General features: G+C 45.0%; 2 protein-coding genes across 3 annotated transcripts in view; both read right to left on the bottom strand.

Moving 5' to 3' along the window:
* The window catches only part of LOC139104748 (midnolin), a 29380-nt gene extending 16525 nt beyond the window's left edge, over window positions 1-12855 (bottom strand). Inside the window, exon 1 of one of the 2 annotated variants that reach the window (XM_070660428.1) lies at window positions 11399-12855. In XM_070660428.1, the coding sequence (XP_070516529.1) occupies window positions 11399-11847 (449 nt within the window). In that variant the 5' untranslated portion in view covers window positions 11848-12855. The remainder of the gene's footprint in view (window positions 1-11398) is intronic. The other variant, XM_070660429.1, reaches the window with a different exon arrangement.
* Window positions 12856-13264: 409 nt separating this feature from the next.
* Pmp70 (ATP binding cassette subfamily D member Pmp70) lies at window positions 13265-18282 on the bottom strand. The gene is made up of 12 exons (XM_070660436.1): window positions 17884-18282; window positions 17770-17815; window positions 17517-17704; window positions 17375-17444; window positions 17129-17226; window positions 16629-16809; window positions 16343-16555; window positions 16208-16277; window positions 15618-16093; window positions 15086-15385; window positions 14770-14931; window positions 13265-14659 (listed from the first exon to the last, which is right to left on the bottom strand). The coding sequence occupies exons 1-12, from the start codon at window positions 17997-17999 to the stop codon at window positions 14582-14584; spliced, it is 1998 nt and encodes a 665-aa protein (XP_070516537.1). The 5' UTR covers window positions 18000-18282; the 3' UTR covers window positions 13265-14581.
* Window positions 18283-20446: the final 2164 nt, after the last annotated feature.

Here is a 20446-nt window from a genome sequence, read left to right as displayed (position 1 = left end):
GCACCGCGGTACCGTTGTCCCGCGGATCGTGGTGAATGAAGGAGTAATTCTGACGAAGGCGTGCCCCGTTTAGTCCCACGTAACGTAAAAGCGATTAAGGGTCGGCGATTAGTAGCAGCGTTTCTCGGAATTTATTTACTTATTATTAGGTAACCTTTGTACCAATTTTTATTCGTTTAGAGATCGAGAATTAAGAAAAAAATTTTTTTTTTTTTTTTAATAAGATAGGCGTATGGTCGATGGACGTATTTGCTTAAAAATCCGTACCTGCTCTGTAAAAATAACGAAGGCGTTCAAGAGGTATCATTTGCCTTTGGAATGTCGCGGATAATAAGTCCACGTTTTCCCAGGCGGTGGATTCTTTATTCCGCAACGGGGATATCCAGTTCTCCGATCGTCGCTTGGTACGTTGACACGCGGATAGGCCGTTCACGGGCGCGCCTCGTCGCGGTTGGGAGCGCGAAAAATTGATCTGAAACGCGGATGATTTTCCACGCGGGGAAAAGAACGCATTTCTCCGCGGAAATTTTCTCAGCGTAATCTATTCTTGGCCACGAGAGCGTTCAATAACCTACCCGGGTTTAAGCGAGCGCCACGCATCTGGTGATTTGCGTTATGCGGGTATGTATGTGCGGCAAATAGAGACGAAGGTAAGATTTTCTTACGATTAAATCGATAAGGGAAAAGGGCAGGGCAGAGTAAGAGAGAGAAAAAGAGACAGAGAGACAGAGAGTGCTGAAAATATTCGGCGAAGTGAACCTTTCTCGAGCGAGAACGAGCGTAAATAAGCGCAGCAGGCGCGATAGGGCCGGCCACCCTCCTCTCATAATGCGTGTTTATACTATAAATATTATCGTTCTGCTTCTCCGTCGCTATCGTTCACGCCCGCTGGCTCGGAGAAGAGGTCAGGCGCAGAATATATTCGTGCGAACGGAACAAACACGTTTGTAATCGCGAGACGCTTTGTCCCGCTTGGTGGACGCGCCGCGCTCATTTCGCCGGTATATCGCGGCGCGATGTCGCCAGATAAATCTCGGGCTTCCTTATGAATGCTTTTAAACAGAACGTGTCCGACGAGCGTCGTCTAATGGCGCCTTCGAGGAAGTCAAAGTTGATCTTCTCGCGGCGACAATTCGATCGAATACCGTTACGCAAGTTCTCAGCATCGAGACCAGAAGAAAAAAAAAAAATTAAAACGTGGGATTGACAATTAAAAATCTTGTCAAAACGAGGCTTGTCAGAATTGAACAATTTAATTTGATTAAAAAAAAAATAGAATATTGTACTTAAGATGGGCTAATTTCGTTAAAAAACAGAGCTAGCCTGTTCTCGAGCGGCTCTTCATTGTCTTCACTCGAAGGCATTAATATATCTTATCTCGAATCGGCTTCGCGTATATCCCAGGTCAATTTACCCTACCTTCGTTATCGCGAGTTCTTATCGAGCGTTTAACCTTAAATAATTCACGCCGGTTCATTTTGGATGGATAAATTGGACTCGCGTTAAATTCGCTCGCGTTAAATTACGTCATGCTTAATCCCCGCGCTCCCGACAATAAAATTAATTCTCCCGCCTCGCCCGTGTAACGGAATATTTTTAATCTTTCTTAACCTACCCCTGTCCCCCTCGCCCCCTCTTCCCATCGTAAAAGTACCGGATACAGTTTCGTTCCGGCCGCTCTTTTTAATAACATTTTTTCACACTTACTGTATACTTAAACTAATCCGATTATACGCCCGCGTCTCGCGGTGGGCAGCGAGAAAATAGACGTAGAAAGTACGGATTAAAGATAGAAGTCGCATTACGGATTATAAATAACTCGGCGATATTTCAATGCGCTCACGGTGCAACAATTAATCGGCCGAAAATAATTTCGCGGGGGCAAGGCTTGCGTTTTACCCCGTTTACACGAACGGCCCCCCGACGATCGCTTCGCAGAAGGATCACGCGGATAACTCGAGTAATTTCTGATAAGAAGTATCGCTCTCTCTTCTCGTTTTCAAACCGCGCCATTGTTTTTCTGCCAGAAGTGCTCGCCCACTTCTTTTCCGTATCTCAGCGTCGGAACTCCCCGAGGGAATGCTGCTCCTTTTATAAAGAGACAGAAGAAGGAAAAAAAAAAAGAATTGAATATTAGGCCGCGCCTCTTCGATCGATAAGGCGATGCAGCAGCTCGCGTGTTACGTCGCGAACGGACAGATGATCTCTTCAAGGATAGATTAACATGTGCAGCCGCGAATACATAGATGCGAGGGAAGTCATTACTTATCGGACGCGACTCGCGTGTGAAAATCAAAGCGCTTCAGTCTTTTTTCGCAGGAATATTGGCAAATTTAAATAAAAAAATATTAAAAAAATAAAAAAACGTCAGAGAACGACACGTGAAACATATCCTGCGGGTTTTTCTTCGGATTCTTAGGAAATATCTAAGATTATCTAATAAATAATTTAACACTAAACAGCGAGTTTTTTTTTTATCTTCAACGTGTCGCGTTAATGAAAAATATTAGACGCACTCGCGCGCAAGGTTTGCATTATCGGGAGGGGGAGACGAGTGTCCCCGGCAAGTGATCGTAGTGCTTTTTCGTGCGCTTAATCCGCGTCGCCGTAAATATTTCCGCGCAATCGATAGAAGGACACTTCGGCGTCTAAAAATAAAGATAACCCGCGGCGGGTTTGCGGGGAAGGCTCGCGCGAAGGAAACGCTTCTGAACCGCGCGAATCCGTGGATGCTGGGCGCCCGATATCACCTTGGAATGGCAGAGCGGTATCGCCCGTTTCCTGCGAGGACCGAATTAACTCTCCGCGTCGCCGTGTTTCGTTTTGTGGATTCGGCCGGGATCGAGAGATAGAGAGAGAGAGAGAGACGGGCGGCAGCTGCGGGATATTTTCTTTTTTTTTTATCACCGCCATCAGGGACACCGAACGGAGGCGAGGGGAGGGAAGAATCGACCTTCTCCGCGTTTCTCATGCGCGAAATATCGCGCACCGGTCTCGCCGCCGCCGTCGCACATGGCGTGTAAACAACGCTGGGCCCACGCCTGTACGGGCGGCTACGTAAATTAAGTTCTTGCGCCCCGACATGTGCGGACAATGCAAAATCGATTTGGACAGCGCTCGCGATATAGCCGGAAGCCGCTCCGCCCGTCGTTCCGTCGAAACTTTCGTCCGGAGGCGCGGAGCCGCGCCGAAATGAAAGGCTCGACACGTTAGATATTTATCGGACGATTGGCCGCGACCTGATTCCGGTACGTTTTTACACTTACTCGTCGGCGATGATCGCACGCGAGGACGACCCGATGTTCCGTTAACACGGTCACCGCGAGTGCCGGTAACTTCGCGTAAATTAATTATGCAAGCGAAAAACTAATACCACGTACCCGCGCGTGACAAAGAAATTCGTCCGCCATCGCGCTAAAAATGTCTAATGACTCACGGGACAATATTTATCCTTCGGCAAATACGGCTATTCTCTTTGCTAAGTCACGTAATAAGTTGTGCTTATTCGTTGGCGAATAGCTTATCACCCGGCTACGCGGTCTGACGAAACTGATTTCTAAACAATTATTTAGTTTTACAAGTACGAAGAAGTAGGCGTCTCCGGTGGATTTTGATATTACCCCGATAATATCAGCGACGGAAACAAGCTAAAGCTCGGCTTCGAAACGTTTTGACCCGCGGGTGATCGATAGTTGGACCGGTGGATAAAATAACTGAACAAAGAGAAAGAAAATTTCAGAAAAATACGAAAACGGAATCGACAAGCGGCACAAAGCAATGCTTTACGTAATAAAAATTCAAGGAGCCACGCGCCGGCATTAAGAAACTTTTATTTACTTCTCGTCCCGCGCTTTATTATATTATCTCGCTTTTTCTTTTTCTATCCTTCCTCCCCTTGCACACAATTGATTGACTCAGAGACATAGATTCTTGCGTAATGGCAAAATATCACGTCGCGGACCTCTCGTCTGCGCGGAAAGACGTTCGTGTAAGCGCGGCGCGTCGACACAATACGCTGAAATATCCACGTAGACGTAATTTCATAGTCTTATGGCATAATCCTGCCACGCGCATCCTCGCGTTCGCATGATTATCGCGCGAGGGCATGCGCAATATCTCGGTACCTTAGTCAGCTGAATTGTCGCGAGTGGTAACGTGGCACGAGTGCCGCAGCACGCACGAAACAATGGAGATGAAACTCGAGAGAGGCGGAAAGGAGGGTGGTGGAGAAAAACTTAAACAGTCCCATTAACAAATGCGCGAAAAAAAGATGGAAATAAATTAATTACACAATCGGCCCAGCGGAACGCGCAGCTCCCAGTCGGCCGTTTATAAACCGCAGCCCTGCCGCACGCGATCAAAATTCTAAATTCGATCGATTGCGAATTTGCAAATTTAATGCGCGACTGCGAATCAAACGTGAATGAATAAATTAAACTAATAAATTGTGCAGTTTTTATTGAATTTATTCGAATGCGAAATTATTATGTAATTATAAAGGCGCAACGTTGACCTTTCCTTAGGCAAAGTGCTTGAATATTCTTGGCGCCTTCGAGTCACCGCGGATCTGCCAATAATCATCGACGATAAGAGATAACGTTTTGTTTCGCGGAAGGCAGGTGACTCGCAGTTTATAAGCGGCTTAACGACTGCACACGGCGTGCTGCGCTCTCGAGCCGTTTTGTGTCTCTCTCTCTCACGCGGCGATTTTCGTGGCCCGGACAAAGGGAAGAGCGGGCTTTTTAATCCACCGCAAACCACCGAAGAGGCAATTCCGTTCTATCGATCAACCTGTTTTCTCGAATTGGCGACCGGCCACAACTGATTCACTCGCCCGGCGCGTTCACTGGCCTCTCTCCGTGGCTGACTTTCCACGGATTGTCCCCGCGACCGATAAACATGTTTTCGCGATCGTGAAAAATAGCGGCGGGCACAAATTTAGGCTCATTTCACCACCGCCAAATCGCTCATTCGCGTTTCGCAGAAGTCGGCGATAAATGCAGCGCGGTCTTAACGCGTTCCGCGAAATTTTCCCGGAGTTTCTTCTCGCGGTGTCGCAACGGTACTCACTTTAGCGTAACATTAGCATTTAAGAGATGAAAATCACCGAGAACTTTGCAAGCTGCTTCGTTTTTTTTTCCTCTTTTTTTTTAATATTTTTTTCCTTTACTGGGAGAGACCGTTGCGAGCAAAATTATGCAACGCCGAGGTGTTATTGCCTCATCAATGTAATTAATTATAACGTAATTATTATCGAGCGATAAACTGCGGATTTACGATGCGAGAAGCTACATTCTTCTGAACGGCACAGCTACAACGCCGAGGGAGCTCGCTGTTTAATATGGATACGGTGTCTCGTTCGCGAGACGGAGGGAAAGAAAAAAGATAAAAAAAAAAAAGTAAAAAGAAAAAAAAAAATCGCTAATTGTTGTCCTTCTACCGTAAACGGTTCGAGCGAGCGCTTAAAGTCCGCTCCTTCTACGCACGATGACTAACAGAAATCCCACAATGACACACTCGCGGCTTGATGGTGACGCAGAGAGCGCCGTATCGCGCGCCGTCCGCCGTGAATTTTACGGGCGTCCTCGTTTACGCGAAAGCAGAGTGGGATATCATTATCGCGCGGCGGGTGCGGAAAAACAAACCGCGAGAGATCGGGCCTCGGTTGCGGCGTGAAAATTTTCAGGATAATTTCGCGTAGGCCAGGCGAAGGTAGAAAACGCGAGGACCGAACGCGACGCGGATCGTCGGCTGGTTAATTAACGCGCCAGATCACGAGGTGAGAGACAAGGAGGAGCAGTTCTTAGGGCGAGCGGTAACGTAACCGACTATCGCAAGGCGCACTTGCGTCACCTTATTCGTGACGCAACGCGCCACGAGGACTGAATGTCACACGGCGGTCGACAATGTCACGTTTCACCGAAGGCTACCGCGGGTCTCCGCGGCAGGTGTCGCGTTAACTATTAACGTCGAAAACGATCCGAGGGGGGATGAGACCCAGGGGCCACGACAGGGAAGGGTGGAGCGAAGGGATGCTGCAGTGGAGTCGATCAGCTGAAGCGCCATTGCGCCGCGGAGAGATCGAACGGGAGACCGGAGGACGGTCTTAAAACTTTAACCTTTGAAACGAGCCGCGCTGCTAAACTCGTCTTATCAGAAACGCGTTCCCGAGACCTCCCGGATTTGCTTTATTCGCCTCTCTCGCTCTGTCTCTCGCCAGGCGTTTCTCTTCGCCCGCGAAAACATGTTTACAGTTGGCGGCAACGGATGAACTATTATGCGTGCGTGCTGGAAATCCGCGGAGGTACAATATTAAGGGCAGAAATTCGAATTCGCTGGTATTCCCACCCAGACGCAGCCGGATACGCTCTATATCTTATATCATCCCTCGAGAGATCGTCTGGATTCATCGCTATTAAGCGAGGAAAAAAAAATCCCGGGAGGTTGAAATTAAAGCGAAACGGAGTGCGTGCCTCTATAAATAATTCTCGCATTTATTTTCCCGACTCTCATTTAGTTCCTGAAAATATCTGAGGAACGCGAATACGCAGGATGTACCGTGAAATTATCTCCTTTGATATTTCCGTTCTTTTCTTTCTGTCTTATTTTTTTTTTTTTCTTCTAATTTTATCATTCTTGCATAAGGATGATGTAACGCAAAGGTTAGAAAATAAAACGGAAGAAAGGTACACAAGCAGCATTCTCTTCCCTCTCTCCCCGGGCTTACAATTTCACATTAGTCTCCGGATAAAAATATCAAGGGGAAGTTATCGCCGCCTCTCTCGCGCTTCCATTCGCTTCCCATTCGACTGATAACCGATTCGCATCTCGCGTGCTAATAAAAGGTCAACGAAGAAACGAGGCCCGGAATCCGTCAATTACTCGCGTCTCCGAAATCCATTCGGCGGAAAGTGCTATTTTTACAACCGTTGCGAAACCTGCAAACCTGATATCGGCGTGTGCTTTTGAACTCGGGTTCAAGATTAGTAGCGTACGGGCAATCGGATTCGTGACTCTTAAACAATTGCGGAGCAACTTCTTTCCGCCTGGGCGCCGCGGCTTAGTTAATTTCGTTCTCGACGGCGTTGCACATCGGGAGGGGACGTTCTAAAGTCGGTTTAACGAAGACGCGGGGTCTTACGAAGAGTCTTTTAAGGAAGGAACTTGAAAACAAAATGGAAACTCCGACGGCGAGACCGCTAACTTTAATGTTCTCTTTTTTATCTCTTTCTTTTCATAAAAAAAAAAGAAAGATATTCCTTACGATATGATAATACGTTTCGATTATAATTTTATATTGCAACTGGGTTATACATAGATTTTTCTTAAAATAATTCCGAAAAATCGTTTTACTTTCGGCCTTCCAATTCAGGTTCCTCCTTTAACAGCGCGCATTCGTGTTTATCGAAGGTATTTTCTCGGACGGCGGACGTGTCATGCTCCTGCTATGATGCTGCCGAACCGACACACGCACAGCCGCCTCGTACAGCGTTCACGCACACACGCACCGCGTTGTTCGAAGGAGGAAAAAGATCCGGCGTGCTACCTGCGCCTGAAACTGCCCCGGCAGGCACAAAGAAACGAGCGGCGACGAATAGTAGTGGCTCTGGAGAAGCCGGGCCAAGGAGCATGTGGCGAAGAGAGGAGAGGAAGCGAAGAAGAGGGACAGAAAGGGAGAAAGAGAGAGACGGACGACGAGAGATCTCGAGGGAATTACGCGTGGCGGACCCCGATCGAGGCACTGTAAGAAAACGAGGCAGACGAAAAAATGCCGAGGACTGAAAGCAAGCGGGCAAGAAACGGATATCGCCAGCGCGTTGCGTAGGAAATTATATGTATACACGCGTAATATGCACACGTAAGAAAAAAAAAAAGTAGTTTTCGGTACGTTTGAAATAATAAATAGATAAATTATTGCTTCACACGCAGCCACCTGTGCATTAGTTTTTGATCTTTTAAACCTTCTATAATTTTTTTTCTCCCCCCCCCCCTATATTTTTTTTCCCCGCTTGTCTCCCTTAATAACTCTGTCTAAATAATTGACTTATAATTAACACATCGATTACTGATAAATTTATAACGCTGACGTTGACTAGCGTTAACAAAAAAGAAAAAAGATTGCGTCGCGTGTCGAAAGAGGGGGAAAAAAAAAATCCGCGCACGTGCAGCTGCGGTTGTTAAACAAAGCAGAAGTTTATCCGAGGCCGAGAGGCGAGCTCGCGCTGGAAATTTCGCGGAAAAATTGACGACGAAATAACCGGCCGGAAGGAGCTTCTTTCTTTTATCGTTCTCGACCGCCTACTTTGCGACCGCGCTTCTCCGCCGTGCAACTCTTACGAAAATACCGCCCCGCTTTATCTATTCTTATTTACCCCGGCCGTTATCGTTACGATTGCATTTTCTCCTCCACGATTTCTGTTCGGTCATACTCATTCCGGCGGATCTTACCCCGAATAATAAAATAGATTCCTTTCTCCATTTTGCCTTCTCTCGTTTCCCCTCTCCTCCCCTCCTCACGCTCTCTCTCTCTCTTTCTCTCTCGCGCTGTCTACTGCCGCAGATGGCTGTCACTGTTCCACTTTACGGGAGCGCGATTTCCCGAGATATATCCTCTACCTACTACACTACTACACGCCACCTCCGCCAGCCTCCTCCCGACCCTGCCATCCCTTCCCCGGCGTTTCTTTCTCGACTGCTCACCGCGGTATGCCAACCTTCCACTCCACTATATTTCTCTCTCGCGTACTCGCACGAAGCGGCGACGGCAGGAGGTGGTGGTGGAGGTGGATGGATCCGCGCCGCGGCCCCCACGGACGCCTACGAGAGCACGTATACAGGCGGTTTCAGGAGGATAGGTCGATACTTCGGGGCAGCGACGCTGCGGGGTTATCGGTACTCGTGCAAAACCCGAGGGCCAGGAGCCCTTCTGCCTCATCGGAAATTTCGCGGTAATCTCCTTCGAATTGGCGTAACTTGGATTTTAAATGAGCGTCGGGGCAGGTATTTTCGTAGCGTGGACAAGGAAAGCGCGACGTAACGTATACGAGAGATGTACAGCATGGGAAATTTTTTATATGTATAAATTCTAAGGCCTTCTTTTTTTTTCTCTTTTTTCTTAATTTATTTGTTTTATTCTCTTGCCCCTTTTCTTTTTAGATGCCAGATTTTTGTTTTCAATTTGTTGGCACGTTATGTAAATATTTAAATGTCCCGACGGTCTACATTGTGAACGTTATTGAATGCTATAAAGTGTCTCGAGTAACAAAAGATGAAGAAAAGCAAGACGTTGGGAAACTTGAAGAACTCCGCGGCTGATAAGATAAACAAAATGACGACGTCGCGGTGTCGCGGAAAAAAGGAGGAAAGAAAAAAAAGGAAAAAAAAAAAAAAACTTTGTGGAATTTGCGTGATAGTAAGAGACGGGGAGCGTCTCAAATTTAACGCTTCAGAATGCAGCATTCCGGACGATGACAAAACGGGGACGAATTATTAATCGGTCGAGCTGTAAAAAATTCTCTCGCAAAATTTGCCTCAACAAGTGCGCGACGAGCGTGGGAATATTTTAAAAAACTGAAACAGTGAACGAAAAAATGACAAGATTACTTTCGCGTAGAGTTCCTAAAATTTTCTAAATTCTTCGAAACCTTTTTTTTCTCCTCTTTTTTTTTTTTTATTTCCACCGAAGCTCAGTACTATGCTGTCTAAAAGTAATACAACTGTCCGTCTACAAATCGAGATAATAAAAAATTATCTTTTAAAGCCCGGTCGAGGTCAACCTTGTCAATTGAAAATACATCGAGCATTATTCCTTTCGAACAAATTCCAAAAGTGCGAGTCAAACCGAGACGACGCTTTGTTCTTTTTGTCCCCGAGGCATCGACCGCTGCTTCTACGACACCCGGTATACCACGCACACCGGGCGTATATGCACTTTGTCCCTCTTTTTCTCTCTCTCTCTCTCCTTTCTTCCTCTTCCTTCTCTTCTCAGCGTCCAAAAGTGCACCGGCACGAAGGACGAGTCTGCACACGTTCGTTCTCTACCCGGGTCTCTACTCCGCTCCCTCTCTCTCTCTCTCTCGGTCCCTCTCGCTCTCTCTCGCGCGCATTCTTTCTCTTCTTTCTTTGCGGAGCCGAGGCATGGGGCGAGGTCCGATTCGAACGCACGTCGCGCTCGTGGGAAAAATAGAAGCGGCGACGAGGACACGGCCCCGGGCCGTCTCCTTCGCCTCCACCTTCGCAGACGGCGGCCTCCTCCGGGCGACGCTCCGGGCCTCGTCGGCTCGGAGACGAGCCGCTCGTCGCCGGAAATCACGAGCGCTTCAGCTGACGGACCGTCCATCGGCCGTGCTCAACGAAAAAACTGCTTTTACAACCCACCGCGTAGCTCGTGATCGCGATTTGGGGTTTGGGCTTCGGTCAAGATTAGGAAGTCACTCCGGATTCACGATTTTTATAACGATTGCTGATGCAGCTGCTGAATCCCCAGGCCGTTCCTCGTGATTCATCCCGCGCCTTGCGCTTCTTCACGCCTGCTGTCTTTTCCGCCCAGTCTCGTCCCGTCTCGTCGCGTTCCATTTCCACGCGCGGAGAACGTGATAAAACCGCCTGCGTTATTCCGTTCGATCGCGAGGGAGGAGAGAGAAAGAGAGAATGAGACAGAAAGAGAGAGACAGAGACGGAGAGAGAGAGAGAGGGGAACAAGGAGCGACCTGGTCTTGAAGAAAGAATCGTCTTTAGCGTCGTGCGAGCTTCAACGAATGCTAGATCACGTGATTTTTACCTCGCAATTTTATACTTTTAACATTGATACTTATTTTTTTTTAACACCTAGCTGAATTCTGCCACGTTTTCTAACACTTTTCCAGCACGCTTTTCCTTCCCGGAGCGCGATTACCGCCGGCAATTGTCTCGATTTGAGAGCGGGAAGCGTAAAAAGACGCAGTTAAGGCCTCGGGTGCGATCGAGATCTCGGATCTATTCTCTCCCGGACTTTCTCTCTTCGAGCACCTCGTCCGACGCCAACTTTTGTCCCTCCTTTTTTTTTTTCTTTTTTTTTCTTTCCTTCCTCCGCCTAACGCCGAACGGACGCCTAGGCTTATCGCGACACGTAACGCGCCACGCAAGAGAAGTAGCGTCGAGTCCGACGGGGCAAAACGAATAGAGCCGCAGCCTCTAATTAGACGCTCACGTCAGCTGCGGCTGTACGCGTGGTCTGTTATTGTTTTCCGAATTTTAAGTTAAAACCGCGCGAGCGGCAAGGTTCCGCCGAAGTCGCGTTTCAACGGCAGATAGCGATTCTCGGGCGAGAGCAAATGTCCACGGACCTCGCCGAAATCGCGGAGAAGACAAGAGAGAGAGAGAGAAAAAAAAAAAAAAGATAAAGCGAATGTGGACTCACCTCTCGCGGTGCAGCAGGCAGATGCGCTCCTTGGCGACCTTGAGCTTCTTGGAGATGATCTTCTTGAGGTTCTCGACGGTGTCGTTGCGGTCGACCGCCAGGTCGAACTGTCCGCCGGTGGTCGGTGTGATGCACACGGTGATCTCGTCGGCGGCCGGCGCGTTGGCCGCGCAGCCACACCCTGGCTGCGCCGGCAGATGCGGCTGAGGATGCTGCGGCGCCGGCGGCGACGTCGCCGTCGTCGGGCAGGAGGTAGTGACGGCGGGGGCGCGCGGGGACGCGGCGGCGGTTCCCATCGAGCTACGATCGCGGCACTCTACGTCGTCGGCGGGGGCGGGCTCGCCGGGGGCGGCGTCTTCGTCGTCGATCCGCATCTTCGAGGCGTCGTCGCTCTCGCTTCCCATCGCCGCTACGTCCGACGTTCGCGGCGGGCCCGCGGTGTCGTCCATCCTGCCACGGTGGGGAGAGAAGGGGGTTCTACCGTCGAGCGGCACTGACACGCGCGACGCAAGCTTTTTTTTGTTCCTTTTTTCCGTTCCCGACGACCGCGCGCGAGAACGACGCGAAGACGTCGGACACTACGCGACTACGGCTCGCGTGCACGTCTCTCTGCGGCCTGCCGCCTCCTCCTTCCCCCTCTCCTTCTTTTCCCTCGATCGCCCCGTAGACTTCTTCTTCCCCTCGGGAGGGAGCTCCTCGCGCTCTCCTCTACGTGCTCGTCGGGCAGCGTACGTCGTCGTTACCGCCGTCTATATGCATGCACCTGCACCTGTATGCCCTCCCGGCGTCCCGTCTTCCTCTTCTCCCGTCTCCTCGCACCGCCGCGCGTTCAGCGTTTGGACGAGCGAAGGCAGCCGGCACCCCGAGGAGAGCGAGCGCACGCGGCGAAGAGAAGGCGGTGGACACTAGCGACGGGCGGGGAGGGCGAGAAATACGGCGAGGGACGGGTGGCGCGCGCGCGGAGAAGTAAGTGGAATTTGTGTGCGGCGTCCGCACGATGCCGCACGAGGGAGAATCGGAGGTAAAACGCGGAGTCGACGATGGGCAACGCGCGATCGATAAGCAAAACGCGCGATTAAAGTACTCGCCGAGGCCTCGGCAGCCTCGAGAGAACACTGGCCACCGCTTCGTTCCTCTTCCCCCCTCTGTCGTTGCCTCCTACTACTTCTCTTCCTCCTCGACGGCACACAGGGTGACACACGTCGCTTGCAACGCGACGAGTCTTTCTCTCTCTCTCCCCACTCCGTGCTTCTCCTCCTGCTCTCTCTCTTCCCTCGCGGGCGACGGACCTCGGGTTCCTTTCTTCCTTTCTCTCCGCCGTTTCTCCCGACTTCCTCGAAAGGCTCGGCCGTCTGTCCTTCTCGCCTTCGTGCTCCCCCGAGGGCCTTCTCACGCGCTCGCGCACTCCACGTATTCACGGAAACACGCACGTACGGCACGCACGACGATCCACTCTCGAGCGCTCGAAACCTGCGACTAACGGCGACCGAAAATCGGAGCTCCCCGGAGCTTCTGCTAAATTCCCAGACCCGGCGGTCGCCGTACCCCGTATACCACGAACGGGCGTGCGCATATGCGGCCGACCGAAGTGGTGCGGTCGAGGTTGCACGGCGTCACCCGAGCCGGCTCGAACACGTTCGCGCCATTAAAGTAGTAGTTTGAATTCATTTATCCAGTCAACTCGCTATCAAAGTCTAAATACAACTTATAAATATCATTAACATAAAGATAAACATAATATAAATATAACATATATAATTATTAATGAAATATATGTAAATATAAAAACTTGTAAAGAAACTAAGGAAGGAATTTCTTATAAAAATGATAGGATTCATGGTGCTCAAGTGGTATTAGTACTTCACATTCACTCGATTAGAAAAGTTTTTATATTTTTCACAAAATATCTTCGCATTTATTAGTTTCGGAGATATTATGAAAATACTTTGATTTTGTATTTTATTTGATTTTGAACTTAGTAATGTACTGTAATGTAAGAATCTAAATGTCTATTGCATATAGTTTTTTCATATTAATAGCGAACAATTCGTTGTTATACGATAAAATTGCTGCAGTAATAGATTGAAAGATTTTTTAAACTTTACTCGAATGTGTGTATATTATACACATACATATGTATATATTTCTCTTTTTTGAACTAGAATAAAAATTTTCTTTTAACTTCAACAGGAGTATAAAGATTTGCAATTGACGCAATATATGGAAGAAAGAAAATCACAATTACAGGTCTAAGCATATTTCATATATATGCTTCGTTAATTTTGATTTTTTCTCGATTCACCAGAAATTCTTTGTCATATAGCCTTCCATTGTCAAATTCCTCATGTAACCTTTCAACTTGACTTACACACGTATCTATCCAAGTGATATATGCAATCCACGCATAACATTATTAATTACATTTTTTTTACAAAACATATTTTACAATCCTGTCATGTACATACACATATATATACTTTCCTCGATATAATACAACCATTAGTAAGTTCCCGCGATATTAATTCGATCTTATATACGCATACCATTTACATTTTAGTTTAGTTTGGCAAGTATTTGCTAAATGGAACGTCAAGTAATCTCCTGTAATCGATCAAATTTACATGGAAAAGCTCTGAATGCTACAAAATAGTTTATATTTACAGTCGTAACTTAAAAAATTTGAGGATCTAATAGTATGTCATTTATGACGACATCACGTAGTTTCAAGCTCGAGGTATGTACGTTCGAGAATATATATCGCTAAGAATATATTATCTCGTAGAAAAATATTAATCAAAAAATATGTATATATAATTGTGTATTGCAGGTTTGATCATTTTACCTGCGCGAGAAAATAGCGATAGTGCCGAGAAACCGCAATCACGTCTTCATTTCACACACGTGCCTACTTGCATTATACTTTCGTACAATGTATGTACATTCTGTGTAAAGGCATCCTGTGGTTGTATATACTTAATACTCAACATCAGCCTCTGTAGTGATAATTTATACTGTACCTATTAAAATCTTTTATCTATTAAACTTATTAGATAATAGATAAAAATTTCGTTTATCGAATCGAGTTAAAATTGTTGAATAAAACGAGAAAAGGCTAAGTTAGGCTAGATAAAATGTGTCCCTTACATGAAGACGCGTCTCTGTATATGCAAGGGACACAAGAATTCACGATCCGAATTCTATCGTATCTTGTTCGATTGGCTTGAACTCGTAGCTTCCTCGGCCGTCCATGTGTAGGTAGTACTAAAAATAATTTTTTTTTAATTAAGCAATAAGATAATATAGCCTAAAAATCACATTGTAAATATATTTATCACGTTCATCAATCAAAAGAAACAGGTTAATAGCGGTACCTCGTGATGCTTCCAAAGAGAACGACGATGCGAGACGGTAAACAGTGTAATATTTTCTTGTCTGCAATATCTGTACATGGAGTCTTCGACATCGACACTGACAGCACTCGTGCATTCATCCAAGATTGCGAATTGCGGTTTATGATAAAACAGCCGAGCCATCTTTAATAATAAAAAACGATTAAAATATATTTTACTGTCATGATATCATAATTCTACAGTTGAATCAAGGTACAATTGTAAACTAAATAACTTATTTTACGTAATAATTGTTAATCTTAAAAAGCAAAAGAAAATAGTGAGAACAAAGTCTTACCGCTATGCGTTGTTTCTCGCCACCTGATAACACATCCATCCAGTCAGCTACAGTATCCCAGCCTTGTCGTTCACTGTTGGCGTGACTTTCTCTTTCTAATAGATGCGTTAGTTGCACCAATTCTAGGAACTTCTTGAGATCGTCGTCGTTAGCGTTACCGCGTCTCTTCATTTCCTCCTTCGTATGGGGATATATAATCTGGTCCCTCAATGTGCCCAGCGTCATGTAAGGACGTTGAGGAATGTAAAATAGCTTACCACGTGGTGGTTTTGTAATTGTTCCTGCCCAAGTCGGCCATAACTAAATATGATAATTTGCACAATTAATATAAACATATAAATTTCACTGATCCAATTCATTTCATTTATACAATAAAGTTTGCAATAATTTTTTATATCAAATTCTTTTAGATAAAATATTAAGAATCGCGATGAGATTACGATACAATCGACACTGACGTAAACACTTCCTAAAGATATTACTAAAAGTAGAAATTAAGCCAAAACGGAGTTACAAATAATAGAACACATACTTCGCCGAGAATCCTGAACATGGAGCTCTTGCCGCAACCGTTTGGACCGCAAACTAGCACGTTCATCCCTGATTTTACTTCGAAAGATAGCGCTTTGATGAGCATGTCTCCATTCGGTGTCACCAAGGGAACATTATCGAATCGTATAATGTTATCGCGCGGCACGATCTTGCCGCCGCCAGGATGACCGATTGTGTTTTCCTTATAATCCGATATCATTGTTCTCTCATATTTTCCGGCGTTTAAGTCGTCGAGAACTTTTTTGATTTCGGTGACTCGCGCCGTGAATCCCGCAAGGCGCGTTAATTCCCTGCCAGCCAGCACCAATCGACCGATCGCCTCAGCCAGTTTCACCAACATCCGACCGTATGTATAATAAGATTTAAATCTGTGATCGGGGGTACCGGAGAGCAGAGGGTGATTCTTCTGGAAGAAGGGTATGCTCACCGCATAGAAGCCAACTACGGTTGCGAAATCTAGGAAGAAATAATAGTGTTTAAAAATGTGTTAATTAGAAAGTATAAACCAGTAGATAAAGTACGATGTTTCTCATAAATACGATAGTTGTTTTAATGCAAATTGCTTCTTACATTTTGCAACAAAATTATCTACAACGCCCATCAAGACTCTAAACTCCAAGAATTTACGAAGATGGGTTACCTACAAGAAAGAAAAATGCAACATAAAAATAAAATTAATAATAAACTACATTCAGAGACACTTACGAGTTTGTGGAAGCTTGTAAGTAGCGTTAATTTTTCTCTGTTATTTCCTCCATAAAAGGCTATCTCTTCCGAGTTGACGATTAATCTTGAATTGATGTGACGATACTCTCCTTCCAGTCGTTGTTCTTTGACTGTCATTGTCCCGATGGGTTTGCGGAGATGAGTCAAAAATGTGCCAGCTACTACCAAATATGACAGGATCAGGAACGGCGTCTAAAGAAAAAATAATATTATTTATGCAAATAAAATTATACTAATTAGATTAAAAATAGATTAATGTATGCACCTGTCCGCCGAGAGTAGATGTCAATCTGTATACATAAATACCGATGTCCAATAAAGGCTTCGCTATATTGCTATAAAGATCTGTACAGCTATCGCAAAATTTATCAACATCTGTAGTTAGCAGCTGATCCGGATTCGCGATTCGTGTATCCAAATTATTCATTTTATAATAGGTGTAGCCTCTGAAAAAAAATTCACTTTTGAATATGTATAACATTTTTTAACATTTTTTTATCGCACATTTCTTAAATGTAAATAACCATTATTGTAATCGTTAATTTATAAATTATTTAAACGGAAAATGCAGCTAAAATTAGAAACCTAAAAATATTTGGCAAAGTTATACGATCGGTACATGCGGTACATGCGGTACATTAATAATAAAGGCATTAATTATAAGACTACTGTTTAATAATTAAAGACCTGGCTTTATTGAATATTTAATATAAATATAAATAAAACGGAAGAGTTCAAATTAAAAAATAAATGTATATTACTTACTTAAGATAATGATCCAGCAAATTACGCGTGATATTCGTACGCAATCTCAACTTCATTTCGCTTAGGCCATATTTCAGTATGTTGTTCACGATTGCTATCTAAATTATTATAATTACATTGTACATTATCAATTTTCAACTACTTTGCAATAACTAAACTAAGATTTATACGTAAATAAAAAGAAAAATTTCCGTACAATCTTTAAATAAATTTTTTTATCAAGAATCACTGAAATAATTTGCTTACCATTGGAACGATGGCGAATAATTTCATCAATTGCTTCTTAAACAATGGCCCATCCATATTAACAATTGACCTAATGACATATAAAGCTGAATAACAGGAAGACTAAATTTCTTGCATAGTTAATAAGAAATACTATACGTACGTTTCTATCAAAGTGCCTTTTTTGATTAGCCACAAGTCACACAGGGTTCTGCCAACCAGAGAAATTGCCACCAAGACTACAAACCCGAACTCTGGTGACAATGCACCAGGGATACCGATCTTGAGTAGATGATAAAGTTTGCGAAAGAAGACGGCATTAACTTGTGCCTTGGGGCTCTTTGGTTTCTCCTGCAGAGAAGACACAGTAAATATAATCTTTATCTTGCATCAGGCTTGTTGTTTTACGTTCTTACCTCCTTAATGACATACTGAATGTCATTGTCAGTCGGCCACTGGTTCCTGCAAACAAAGCATTGTTAAGAGCCTCGGAGCAGACGCGAGACAGCGATTGACGGGGTAATATTTACTTGATCCTCTGCGTCCGTCTTCTGCTGCGGTTCCTCAATATCCAGATGAGCGTGCTCACCGCGACCGCGCCGGCCAACGTGCGTCTAGTGGCGAATTTGCTAAGGGCCGGTGCCATTTCGGTGTCGAGCTCGTGTCCGTAATACGTTATCAGCTGCACCGTCCTGGCGCGACGGTTAAACTATCGTGCGTGGCCTTTGGAGCATAAAGCCAGGACACAAACGACGAGTCGGCACTCGTTCAAGTCGTGCCAAGATAGTGGTGGGCGACGACGACGAGTGGGAGACGCATAGGAGAGGAGGAGAAAGAGAGAGGCACTGCGGCGACCCGCACACCGCCTTCGTTGACTCAACCAGCGTGACATTCCGCGTGGACTTTCTGTGATCGCGTAATAGCGGGAGTATCGCAACGGCGGAGTCAGCGGGAATGGAGCATGCAGTCGGTATCCCCCTCCACGAGTCGCAGCGCTCTTTCTCTTTCTCCTCTGCCCCTTCCCCGTTCAGGGGTCCCTACGTTCGCGCCGACGATGCAAGAGTGCAAAATACAAGTATGCACGATTCCAAGAGGTACTCGAGCCTCGAGATCGCAATGCTTTCTGCAAGTGAGACCGATGCTATTTCAAAAAATCGCTGAGCTCTTCCAAACGGATTAATCTGCGTCGTAGTTTTTTTATCATCTCGGAAAGATTTGTCTAGTCCATAAAAACTGGCACTCCCACCGTCTTTATCGTTCTTGTACATACACGCGTATGTTTTTTCTTATCATTTTCTGACTGAGATTATTAGATCGCCCGTGGCACGTGTCTTCAATTGATCATGAAATTGCCATGACGTGATGTAGGCTGAAATAAAGATACGATTAGAAGAGTTAAAAAAGCGCGGGGAAGAAATATGAATTTTAAAGTATGAAGTTTAAAGAAAAAATTGTGTAATGTAATATCCGTGCTTTTTCGCAACTTTCTTAAATGTTTAAAGAGATATACATATATTTAAATACATATAAACAAGATACTATTTCTGTACCGAACAAAAAATGCAAGTAATATTACTGACACAGATCAGATAAAATATCTCATTTTTCCTTGGCTTCTCTTCCGTCAAAACAGTTCGACGCGATAATTCTCAGTAAGTAATTAACTTAATTGTTAATCTTCACCTCCTGACTTTCGAAATCCGACGGATGCACAAGGATTGCACTTCCGCAAAGTGTCAGCAGATAAAATAGCTCTTCAACGTGAAAGAATCGTCTTCTCCGACGACGATATACACGCTTCGTGAGTTTCTTCTATCTATCGCCGTGTAAAAAGCAAATTCTTGAAGTGTGTTTCTTAAAAAAAAAATATATAAGACAGGTTAAAATTTTATTGCATTGTTAAAAACAGTTTAAAAGTGAATCGCAGAAACCTTTCTTCCTAGCGAGGAGGGTAAAATTTAATTTCTTGCGGCTCGCGATTCCTTTTTCTCTTCGTGAAGCTAGAAAACGGCGATGGTTTTGGCAAAAAATATTCATGAATGAAGTGGAAATGGTGAAAACTCCACTGGCTGCGCCGTATTGTTTTCGAATGCCGTGTCATTAAGTTAGCTCCGAAATGCGTATCGTAAGATGGCGTACTTCGGTTCAATTCCTTTTTATCCCCTTATCAATATTCGTCAAGGACACCCTTCATGTCGTTATCTCACGTAATTTTTTTTTTTTGCGACAAACTTGAGCAAAATGTCAAATTGTGACGCGCTCAAAAGCGAACATACATGAAAATAAAAGGATACAATTTTGTTCCCTTTTTCTTTTTTTTTCTCCTTTTACAATTCGACGAGAGTAATCGGAGGAGGAACATGGGGAAGGGGATCGCGGGAAAGCGCAGAAGTTAAAAAAAAAAAAACGGAAGTTTTCCCTTTTTTCATCTTCCGCGCTTTCTATATTTATCTGCGACTTTTCTTGTTCTTCTTTTTCTCGTCTGCCAGGTGTATTTACATACGGCGCATTTATAATAGATCAAGTCGTATATACACGTACGCGTATCAATTATTACGAGAATAATATTAAGATAATGTTATGTAGACATAAATTCAGCAAAAACTGGTCTCAAGTAATCAAAACAATAAATAAATTCATGAGATTTGTGTTTTATCGCGTATTATATTACGAAATTTTTTAATTGCATTGCGTAAAACGTTAAGAAGACCAAAGAACATTGAGAGAAAAAAAAAAACTCGACATTGAAATATTGTAGCTTTAAACGAGACTGGTGAACTTGGCGAACAAGCTTGCTCGGAAGAACCGACGTAACGTAGGAAACTCGGAGAATGACACAGCGAGAAAACATGTATTTACGAAATAATTAACATCTTGTGAATTAAATCACGTAGCGTTGAGTAGATCTCTCTCGCGACCTAACGGCGTTCTTCTCCTTCTACTGGGAGAACATTGGGAGCAAATTTTAAATTACAAAGATTCCGGTAATAAAGACACGAACGCTAGAATGAAAAGTAACGATGACTTTGAAGAAATTTAAATTAATGTAATCGGCAATTAACTCGATCAATAGCCGAACTATTTTGTCAACCA

Source organism: Cardiocondyla obscurior, linkage group LG08 (assembly GCF_019399895.1).
Source record: "Cardiocondyla obscurior isolate alpha-2009 linkage group LG08, Cobs3.1, whole genome shotgun sequence".
NCBI lineage: Eukaryota > Metazoa > Arthropoda > Insecta > Hymenoptera > Formicidae > Cardiocondyla > Cardiocondyla obscurior.
This window is presented reverse-complemented; position numbering and strand designations above follow the sequence as displayed.